At 33.6% G+C, this 12,123-nt stretch overlaps 1 protein-coding gene and 1 long non-coding RNA gene across 3 annotated transcripts in view; one reads left to right on the top strand and one right to left on the bottom strand.

Annotated features, from left to right (window-relative positions):
- Nucleotides 1-12,123, top strand: part of acap3a (ArfGAP with coiled-coil, ankyrin repeat and PH domains 3a) — a 162,377-nt gene that overhangs the window by 70,932 nt on the left and 79,322 nt on the right. For both annotated transcript variants that reach the window (XM_073939299.1, XM_073939298.1), the window contains exon 3: nucleotides 10,446-10,565. In XM_073939299.1, the coding sequence (XP_073795400.1) occupies nucleotides 10,446-10,565 (120 nt within the window). The remainder of the gene's footprint in view (nucleotides 1-10,445; nucleotides 10,566-12,123) is intronic.
- LOC141380538 (uncharacterized) lies at nucleotides 6,696-10,336 on the bottom strand. Its single transcript, XR_012398679.1, has 2 exons — nucleotides 8,741-10,336; nucleotides 6,696-7,646 (listed from the first exon to the last, which is right to left on the bottom strand). It is a non-coding gene; the product is annotated as an uncharacterized lncRNA (long non-coding RNA).

The following is a 12,123-nucleotide window of genomic DNA, read 5'->3' as shown; positions in this document are numbered from 1 at the left end:
TTGTTTATTTATTATATTATAAATGTTAGTTTATATGTATTATATATTGTATTTGATTGTTTATTTGTTTTAGTGAACTTATATTTGTTTCCTACTAGGTTTAAAATAACACATACACACACACACAAACACACACACACACACACACACACACACACACACACACACACACACACACACACACACAATTACCAATATAAATCCACAATATACATATATTCCCTCATATAATCATAAACAAGTACACAAAAAGATCCACAAAAGCCAGGTTTTGTAAACTACAATCTCCACACAAATACACACACAATCATAGTTTGACTGATATGTAATAAGCGCTCATTGGCTCACAGATGTCACTTTTAGCTGTAAATAAAGAGCGCATATGTTTCTCTAATGCTCACGATCTCCATCTGTTTCTGAAGACCTTGAGTGACAGCTGTCAAACCAGATTACACCTGCGGCACTCAGAGCTTTAAAGGTTTAGAGGTCATATGTACAGTATGTGTATGTGTATGTATGTGTATGTATTTTCATTGTGTGGTTTACAGTATGTTTGCATGTGTGCGTGTGTGTTTTCTGTATGTGTGCGTCCTGTGTCATTCGTGTGTTTTGCTTTACTGTTTTCAACTGAGATTCAAAGAGGTGACTTGGTCTTTTTGTGCGTTTGGTTGAGCTGTTTGTTTGTTGTTATTTGCCGTTTCCATGAGTTTTAATTACAACAACATGCAACTTTTAATCATTTCATCAGGCTCAGCAAAACATCAGCATTACTGCAGGCTCTTACATGATCCCGACTTGTGCAAAGAAACTGAAACTTACTGTTTGCTTGATTTGCTTATGTGTTTCAATACACTTTTTTTATTTTCATGTATTCATTTAGCAAAAGCTTTCATCTAAAGCGACTTACAAGTATGGATAAAATAATTACTTCAAATCAGCAGAGAGTATTTAAATTCCATGACAAATCTAAGTTACTAAATCTATAAGTCTATGTTTTATTTTTATTTATGAATATATTAAATATAAATATACAAATATAATTTATAAATGTAATATATAAAAGTATGAACAAATATATAGATATATAGAGAACAAATATAGTTATAGAGCTTTAACAAATATAATAATAAATAAATAAATAAATAAATAAATAAATAAATAAATAAGAATATAAAAGAATAAGTCACAAATAAGTAATGGATTTATTTATATTTATTTATTTATATTTTAAATGTTAGTTTATATGTATTATATATTGTATTTAATTGTTCATTTGTTTTTGTGACCTTATATTTGTTTCCTACTAGGTTTAGAATATCTAATATGGTAAGACTAGATATACACACACACACACACACACACACACACACACACACACACACACACACACACACACACACACACACACACACACACACACACACACACAATTACAAAATATCCACAATATACATATATTCCCTCAGATAATTATAAACAAGTACACAAAAAGATCTACAAAAGTCTATGTTTTATTTTTATTTATTAATGTATTAAATATAAATGTAAAAATAAAATGTATACATTTTAAATATAAAAATATAAACAAATATATAGATATATAGAGAACAAATATAGTTATAGAGCTATAGCAAATATAATAATAAATAAATAAATAAATAAATAAATAAAAGAATAAGCTACAAATAAGTAGTCGATTTATTTACATTTATTTATTTATATTTTAAATGTTAGTTTATATGTATTATATATTGTATTTGAATGTTCATTTGTTTCCTACTAGGTTTAGAATATCTAATATGGTAAGACTAGATATATATTTGTAATTGTACTCTTCAACAATATAAAAACAGGGCTGACAGTGGCTCAGTGGTTAGCACTGTTGCCTTACAGCAAGAAGGTTGCTGGTTTAAGTCCTGGCTCGGTCAGTCGGTCAGCATTTCTGTGTTTACATGTTCTCCTCGTGTCCGTGTGGGTACTAAATTGTCCGTAGTGTATGTGTGTGAATAAGTGTGTATGGATGTTTCCCAGTGATGGGTTGCGACTGGAAGGGCATCCTCTGCGTATAACATATGCTGGATAAGTTCTCGATTCATTCCGCTGTTGTGACGCCTGATGAATAAAGGGACTAAGCCGAAAAGAAAATGAAGGAATGAATGAGTGTGTGTGAATGAGTGTGTATGGATGTTTCTCAGTATAGGTTGGAGCTTTAAGGGCATCCACTGTGTAAAACATATGCTGGATAAGTTGGCGGTTTAATCCACTGTGGTGACCCCTGATGAATAAAGGGACTAAGCAGAGGGAAAATGAATAAATAAAAAATAAAAAAAACATAATTTATTAAAATAATAAGGGTTATCTGATTTTTTTTATGATCTACATACATTTGTTATATAAAATCATAAAAACATTAAAGTTTTATGTAATTTTTTTTCATAAACATTTTTTTTTCATTCGTTATATAACATATTTAATTATACTCATTATAGAGATCTTATTATACAAACACTTTTGATAGTTTCGTTAGGCTTCACCAGATAAAATGGAGACTTTTTCAGTTGTAATATACTGTCAAAGTTACACTGAAGAGGAATAGTATTGCTTAATTATCAATTTTTCCTCAACCTAACATCTTGGTTTCTGTAAACTAACTGAACAGTATTTCATATCATCAAGTACATAATGCACTTCAGATTGTTTTAGCATGAAAACCTTTATTATTATTATTAGTCCCCCTGAATTATTAGCCCTCCTGTTTACCCCCCCCCCCCACCCCCAATTCCTGTTTAATGAAGATAAGATTTTTTTAAAACAAATTTGTAAACATAATAGTTTTGATTACTCATTTCTAATAATGGATTTATTTTATCTTTTTCATGATGACAGTAAATAATATTTTACTTGATATTTTTCAAGAAACTTCTATACAGCTTAAAGTGACATTTAAAGGCTTAACTAGATTAATTAGGTTAACTAGGCAGGTTGGGGTAATTAGGCAAGTTATTGTATACAAATGGTTTGTTCTGTAGACCATTGAAAAAAAAACCTTAAAGGGGCAAATAGTTTTGACCTTAAAATGGTTTTTAAAAAATGAAAAGAAGAAAAAATATGATCAGACATCTCTTTGCTTTGTTAAACATCATTTGGAAAAAAATATAAAAAATAATAATTAAAAAAGGGGCTAATAATTCTGACTTCAACTGTATATAACTTTGAAAACTATTTATATTATATAAAACATTAAACTTAGAAAAATACATTAAATAAGAGAATATAATAAAACTATATTATTATTATTATTATTATTACTAGTATTATTAATGATGTTGATGATGAGATGTCGAGCATGTATTAACTCAAATGCGAGATACATTTAAATTTTTTATTTAGCAAAATATGTATTATTATTATTATTATTGTAATGATATTACTATTATAATTATTTTATTATTATTAATATTGGCTTTATTAACTGTTAATTACAACAAGATGTAACTTTGGGTTAACTAAATAATTAGGGTTTTGATTACAATTTGGATTTATAATATTATGAAATAAGTAAAGTATTTGCGTTGAATCAAAAAAATATGTGAATGAATCATTGATTTGGTAAAAAAAAAGACTTAAAAGATTCATTCAAAAATGCTGATTCATCCAGTAATGAAACAAGTGAAGCTTTACTGATTTATTGATGATTTTAGAATCTTTCTAACTGTTATTTACAACAAGATGCCATATTTGTCAATTAATTCAACTCCACTGTTATGATCTAGACGTATATGTTTGATCCTCTAAGAAACTATTGAAGTCAAACTGAATATTTCTTGCTTATTATTTTTAGTTGACTAAAATCTGCATTCTCATTCTTCTGTCAGTCAGTTCAGATGTATGTGTGTCTGTTCGGCAGATGTGTAAAACAAGGCCTCAGTGTTTGCCAGTTTGACTCATGAGCAGTGTTTTGGGGAATTAAGAGATCTTGCGTGTGTGAGCGCAATCGAAAAAACACCTGAGCTATGAAAGAGGAAGATCAAATACAGAAGAAATGAACAATCCGGGATAAAGGGGAACTAAACTTTGCGCTCCGGTTCATCTCAGACTCTTATGCTGGGACAAACACATGGAGACCATCTGAGAATGTGTCCCGTCAGGCATTAAACAAACACACAACCACATGTGAAAGCCCTCTGCTGAGTCCGGGACGTGTGGCGTATGTGAAAGTGGGAGATTTTTGCCTTGGCTTTTGCATGTGGGAACTAGTAATTGGCACATTACTGAGGAGAATTACTGGCCAGATGAAGCCGCACCTGCTGTGTGTGTGTGTGTGTGTGTGTGTGTGTGTGTGTGTGTGTGTGTGTGTGTGTGTGTGTGTGTGTTAACAGTCAGTTTAATGCTTATATGGAGTTGTGGTGAATTTCTTACGAGTGAGTCAATGAATCATGTAGGAGATTAAGTTAAAGTGTGCGAGTGAATCATTGATTTGTAGGAAAACTGATTCATTCAAAAATGATGATTCATCCAGTAATGAAACAATTGAACATTTAGTGAGTCGATTTATTCAGTGAATCAGGGACTTACTGAATATATAGTCATTTATATGTGTGTGTGTTCGTGAGTTTGTGTGTAAAGTCAGCTTAATGCTTTTATAGAATTCTAGTGAATTTCTTACAAGTGAGTCAATAGCCCCTTTCACACATACAGACCTTCCCGGGAAATTACCGGCAATTTTCAGGAAAGGTCTGTATGTGTGAACAGGTCCTTTTTGAAACAACCCAGGCTCATTGTGGAAATGTAGTCCGGCGGACGTTTCTGGAGACCGCGGAATAGGTCCCGGCGGGTACGCTGCAGTTTTTGTTTTCGCGAATACGCGATAGGCCGCTGTTGCACGCTTTTTCTCACCTCAGACGCCTCTCGCGAGCGTGGTTCGCGCCCGCGCTGTTCTCGCGTGAACCCGCCTAAGGCCGGCATCCGACTGACCGGATGATTGACTGCGCGATCGGCCAATCGGCCAACCCGCCCTCTTCCATCCCCGAACCCAACCAATTTTACCGATCGACCCGCCCGCCCGCTCGCTTCCCTAAACCCGAGCAACAGTTCACAAAAGCCGTCCAAAAAAACAAAAGCTCTGATTTTTTTTTTTTATTCCACCGCCTTTTCGGATTTCGCCTCGTTCTCGCCCTGTCACGAAAACTCGTTCACTTAATTTTTGGGATTCTGTTTTTGTCTTACCTGATTGCTAAGGCTGCTCTTCCCCGGACTCGAAACCGGTCGCCGTGGTTGACCCCTCTCCGCAACTCGAGCATGTCGACGTACACGCTGAGCTGAGTGGACAAACGGGTTGCAGCGGGGAAGCCCTCCACAAGGAGGTAAGGCAATGCGAAAGGGAACGGCGTCACACCGCCCCGCAGCGTTCGCTTGAAAAAAATAAACGCGGCCGTACGTACCCCCCGGGACATATTCCGCTGTCTCCAGAAACGTCCACGGGACAACGTTTTCAGAATGAGCTTGGGTTGTTTTGAAAATACAGGTAAATTCATTCTGGCTATTTTCCGGAAAGAGAAGTTGTAAGATTACCGGTAAGATTGGCGGAAAGAGCGCATGCACGTATAGACTGACGTGAGACGTCTACTTTAGCCAATCAGTACAGTCAGACGCGTTCACGTCCGCACGGTTTATAAAAATAAAAGCCTTTGAATATTTTTGCAGACACATTTAGCTGCTAGGTTTTAGTTAGATAACATTTCTATGTTCCTTCTTAATTCCATCTTTGTAAATAGCTATCGATAAAATGTTTATGATAAGCCGTTGTTTGTTTACCTTCAAGCTCTGCTTCCTTCAGTTGCTTGACGTGTCGCGTGTGCCCATGACGGAGTGAGCACCAGCACACACACGTTATGTACATTTCGACATGCGAAAGTGTTTCTCTATATATTTTCATCGAAGTTGTTCACAATACTTCTCCATCCAGAGTTTGTAATGTAGTCAAATGTTTACACATCAAGCGCAGCCGTTTAGAGGTAATTTCTAGTTAATGATGAATTTACCGGTATTTTGGAATGGATGTGTAAACGGTCTTTTCCAGAAAAATTCCTTAACGTCCTCGCCTGTGTGAACAGCACTTTTTTTAAATCACAGGTAAAGTCGTTCCGGAAATTTTCCAGATATTTACTGGTATCACTGTGTGAAAAGGGGTTATAAATCGTGTAAGAGATTTGCTTAAAATGTGGATTTATTGTTTAATATAAGAAATAAAGTGTTTGAGTTGAATCGTTGAGTTGTATCAAAACTGATTCATTCAAAAGTGTTGATTCATCTACTAATAAAAGAAGGGAATTTTTTGTGAGTCGAGTCATTCAGCAAGTCAATGATGAACAGAAAATATAGTCCTTGTTTTATAATTGTGTGTTGAGTTAGCTTAATGCTTATTTGGAATTCTAGTGAACCTTATGAGACAATCAATGAATCATGTAAGAGATTTGCTTAAAATGTGGATTTATTCTTTAATCAAAAACGTAAATTGTTTGAGTTGAATAAAAAAAAAAGGTCTGTGAGTGAGTCATTTATTTGTAAATAAACTGATTCATTCAAGAATTCCGATTCATCCAGTAATGAAACAAATAAATTTTTAGTGAGTTGATTCATTCAGTGAATCAATGACACACTGAATATATAGTCATTTATATGTGTGTGTTCGTGAGTTTGTGAGTTAGTGTGTGTGTGTGTGTGTGTGTGTGTGTGTGTGTGTGTGTGTGTGTGTGTGTGTGTGTGTGTGTGTGTGTGTGTGTTTGTTTGTGGGATTTAAGGAAATATCTTGGGTTAAAGTCAGCTTAATGCTTATGTGCATGTGTGGTGTGGATATTAAAGTGCTGGGATTATAGTTTGTAGTGTTGATGTAAACACTGGTGTAGTGATTAAACTAGAGTTAATCACCTTTTGAAAGTAACTTCATTCATTCAAAGATGCTATTGATTTTTCCTGGTATGCCAGAAGGTATGACTGCTAAAAAATGTTTGTCATAGAAACATTTGTCGGAATATTGAAACAAATGAAGTTTTTATAAGTGAGCCATTGAATCATTCAAGAGTTTTCTTTAGAAAACAGTAAGTCAATGAATCATTTAAGAGATTTGCTTAAAATGCTGATTTATCCTTTGTTGAAGGAAGTCTTTGATTTAAAACCAAAACATCTTGAAGTGTTTGATTTCTTTAAGAATCTGATCCAATTAAAAATTTGGATACATCCAGCAATAAATCAAGTTAAGTTTTAGGGAATCGACGTTTGTATTAGAGCTGCACGATTCTGGCTAAAATCATTAATTCATTTTCTTGTCGGCTTAGTCCCTTTATTAATCCGGGGTCGCCACAGCGGAATGATCCGCCAACTTATCCAGCAAGATTTTACACAGCGGATGCCCTTACAGCCGCAACCCATCTCTGGGAAAAATCCACACACACACTCATACACTACGGACAATTTAGCTTGCCCAATTCACCTGCAGCATGTCTTTGGACTGTGGGGGAAACCGGAGCACCCGGAGGAAACCCATACGAAGGCAGGGAGAACATGCAAACTCCACACAGAAACGCCAACTCAGCTGAGGTTCGAACCAGCGACCCAGCGACCTTCTTGCTGTGAGGCGACAGCACTACCTACTGCGCCACTGCCTCGCCCTCTGGCTAAAATGAAAATCGCTTTTTTTTTTTTTTGCTTGAAATAAAGATCATGATTTTCTCATGATTCTGTAGATGTATAATAAAGCTTAATATGAGTCGGTAATTATTATTGTTTTTTTTTTCAAACATATGGTAAAACAACAATAGTAATATTATGTGTATGTCCACTGGTTTCTATAAATAATTCTATTCTACTTATAATAATTCTGATGTTGAATTATGTTTGAGATAAAGGCCCATGCTTGCAATCTGTAGTAATAAGTAGTTATACTGACACTAAACATTTTTTTTCATGCACAACTGTGGGTTCGCTATGAAAGAAAAAACGTATCAAATGCTTGTCACAGTCATAACTCTAAAATTCGATATGATCGTTTAAATGATGTGCATGCTTTCGGTTTCATTTTCACTGCTAAGTGGTGTTCATACTTTACGCGCAGCTCTCAAACGATCACTCTGTGCCACAAACTGAATATTATTTGCAAATTTATTACCTGTTACTCTCAGTCTATGCAGGTTCTGTTCACTAAAGTAGACGGGCGCATCTATCATTAAGTAGGGTGCGCACCCACCCTCTCTGTGACAGCTCTCGGTCAGCAGCTCACGTCACGTGTGATTTCCCGGCCGCGGATACAGCTTTATATGAAGACCATAATGACATTTTTTTGGTAAATTATACCTTATAAATACAGTATGTGACTCTTCAACATCATTTGGAGGTGTCGTTATATGTCTTCTTCTTCTTTGGCCTTAGTCCCGTATGGTTGCAGGGTCGGCTCTTTGGAACAATCCATTTTAGACTTGTCCATGTGATAACGACTTTTTTACACATTCCGGCCGGCCTGTCGTCTGGGCCTGTCACCCTCATACACTCATACACTACGGACTATTTAGCCTACCCAATTCAAATTCACCTGCAGCATGTCTTTGGACTGGGGGGAAACTGGAGCACCCAGAGGAAACCCATGCGAATGCAGGGAGAACATGCAAACTCCTCACAGATATGCCAACTGAGCCGAGATTCGAACCAGCGACCCAGCGACCTTCTTGCTGTGAGGCGATAGCACTACCTACTGCGCCACTGTCCCCCCCTCCCCGAATCGTAGAAATGCTGGATAAAGATCGTCTAGGGGGTTTAATCGAGATCGCAATCTTTTTTCGATTAATTGTGCAGCTCTAGTTTCTATCCACCTATTTTTATACACATTTTGGATATGCGCATAAAAAATCGGTTAATTTAAACTACAAGATGAGCATAAATTTAGAAAATGCTCATTAAAAGTTGATGCGCATAACTGAGTAGATTAAACTTTATTCGATAAGAAAAGATGCGCATAAACTATGATGGAAACACTTTTACTGAACAAATTCCAGTGTGCGCATTGAAAAAAGTCATGTGATTTTGTTATAAGAGATCCAATAGTATCTGGATGCAGCCTTTATAATGCAAGCTGAGACATCTGAGAATGATGCATCATTCAGCGATGCAATGTCAGACACAATGCACTCAAATGGAGCTGGTGACGTCACTGTGACGGGTAGGGTTAGGGGTGGGGTTACGTGAGCCCATTAAAAAGCATTGGATGCAGCCCAGATTGCACTGCACCAGGTCTGAAGCCGGACCCCTCTCAAGAGATCATGTGATTATAAAAATGTGTGTGAATAGACAAACCAGCAGGCTGAGCACCCTGTAAAACATATGAAATGTTGTTTTGGTCATTCTAAACATCTAACCATTTCAGTATTAGTGTTATTTTATTAATATTTACCTTCAGAACTCTCAAGAGCATCTGTTCTCTGCATCTCATGCCTTTAAATGCCACCACGTGTTAATTGCGTGTCGGTATCATCTTCTGAGGTGATAAAAATGTATTAAATAAAGAAAAGATTCACGCAGCTTCTCCTACTGCAGCAATTTACGTCTTTGCTGTTAATATTTGGCCCCAGTTAATCAGGAAGTGACAATTTTGTTTGCTTTGACTCGTTGGATGAAAAGGCAGCTTAATTTGCATGTCTTTTATGTGATAATTTAGTTTTATGCATAAATTTAATTAGCATTTTTGCATGGTAACACAGCTAATGACTCTATGCACTAAACATATAGTCATTATATATAAAACATGCAGCATTATATTTAACAATTTTTTGTTTTCCATAGCAGCAGTATAGCACACCTATTCCACTAAGACCAAACACATCAACATTGCCATATGCATACAACTGAAGTTATTATTAGCCCCCCTGTATATCCCCCCCCCCCCCAATTTCCGTTTAATGGAAAGATTTTTTATTTTTCATAACTCATTTTTAATAACTGATTTATTTCATCTTTGCCATGATGACAGCACATAATATTTTACTAGATATTTTTCAAGATACTGGTATTCAGCATAAAGTGACATTTAAAGGCTTAACTAGGTTAATTAGGCAAGTTAGAGTAATTAGGCAAATCATTGCATAACAATGGTTTGTTTTTTAGGGAATCGAAAAAAGAATATTGCTTAATGGGCTAATAATATTGACCTTAAAATTGTTTTTAAAAAAATCAAAACTGCTTTTTTTCTAGCCAAAATAAAGCAAATAAGTATAAATAAAAAAGTAAAAACATTATTGGAAATACTGTGAAAAATTGCTTGCTTTGTTAGGCATAACTTGGGAAATGTTTGAAAAAGAAAGAAAAAAATCAGGATCTTTACTTTTGTTTCTTCATGTTTCTGCTGATTGTATCTAATGTTCTCCTCTTTTTTTCTCTCTCTCTGTGTTTTTGATGAATAGCTGGTGAAGCTGTGTGGCGGTATGATTGAAGCTGGGAAAGCGTATGTCACTGCCAACAAGCTCTTTATCAATGGTATCCGTGATCTGTCCCAGCACTGCAAGAAAGACCAGATGATATCGGTAATATTTCATTATTTACTTTTTTCTGTGTGTTTGGTCTGCTTATAATTTCTGATCACAAGCAGAGGAGTGGAAATGTAAGAAATGTGGATCATAATGATGCTATTAATAATTATATTAATAACAATAATAATAATAATTATTATTATTAATATTATTATTATTCTATTTATTATTATTATTATTATTATTATTATTATTATTCATTCTTTTGTAAACTTTTCAGGAACAAAAATACTGTACAAAAATAGTGGTGTTTGTATAATAGAATATTCGGTAACACTTTACAATAAGGTTGCATTACTTAATGCCCAGCGAGTTAACATGAACTAACTATAAACAGTGGTAATGGGATCATTAACTAACATTAACAAAACATGAACATAAACTGAAATAAATGCATTTTTCATTGTTTATTCATGGTAGTAAATGCATTGACTAATGTTAATAAGTATGAATTTGGATGTTAATAATGTGTTAGTACATGTACATTTATGATTAATAAATGCTGTACAAGTTTCATAAATAGGTAATGTTATACTATAAAATAACTTTAATTTTTGAAACCATAAAATTATCTATTTGTATTGTATAAAATTCTGCTATTATTATAATTATTATTATTATTATTATTATAAATATTATTATTATTATTTTATTGTTTTGTTGTAGTTATTATTTATTTTTTATATACACATTTATAACTTTTTTAAAGGAGTTATCTTATTTAAATTTTAGACAAATTTTAAATGTATTATTCGAGTTGTATGTATTTTTATGATACAATTATTATAATTACTAGCAATTATTTTCTCCTCACTTCAAACTAAAAACGTTTATTTTATTTTGTTTGTTTTGTTCTTTATTATTTTGATTTGTTTTATTTATTTGTATTATTTTTGTTTAATTTTATTAATTTAATTTTCATTTAATTTTATTTTATTTTAGTTTAATTTTATTACATTTCATTTAATTTAGTTTAGTTTTATTTAGTTCAATTTAATTACAGTTTTTTTTTAGTTTAATTTATTTTAGTTTCATTCTATTAGTTTTAATTTAATAAAATTTCGTTTAATTTAAATTTATTTTTAGTTAAATTTATGGTTTTATTTTAATTTAGTTTAATTTTATTTAACATAATTTAATTTTATATATTTTAGTTTAGTTTGGTTTAATTTTATTACTTTTAATTTAATTTAATTTTATATATTTTTTGTTTAGTTTAATTTTATTAATTTTTATTTAGTTATTATTTTATTTAGATAAGTTTAACTTAATTGAATTTTTATTATTTTAGTTTGGTTTAGTTTAATTTTATTAGTTTAATTTAATTTAATTTTATACTGAGGTTTGACTGTGGGTGCAGTAGGTAGTGCTGTCGCCTCACAGCAAGAAGGTCGCTGGTTCGAACCTCGGCTGGGTCAGTTGGCGTTTCTGTGAGGAGTTTGCATGTTCTCTCCGCGTTCGCATGGGTTTCCTCCGGGTGCTCCAGTTTCCCCCAAGACAGTCCAAAGATTTTTCTCTCATCACATTCATTTACCATTGTGCTGTAGATAAA

This window comes from Danio rerio, chromosome 23 (assembly GCF_049306965.1).
Source record: "Danio rerio strain Tuebingen ecotype United States chromosome 23, GRCz12tu, whole genome shotgun sequence".
Taxonomy (NCBI): domain Eukaryota; kingdom Metazoa; phylum Chordata; class Actinopteri; order Cypriniformes; family Danionidae; genus Danio; species Danio rerio.
This window is presented reverse-complemented; position numbering and strand designations above follow the sequence as displayed.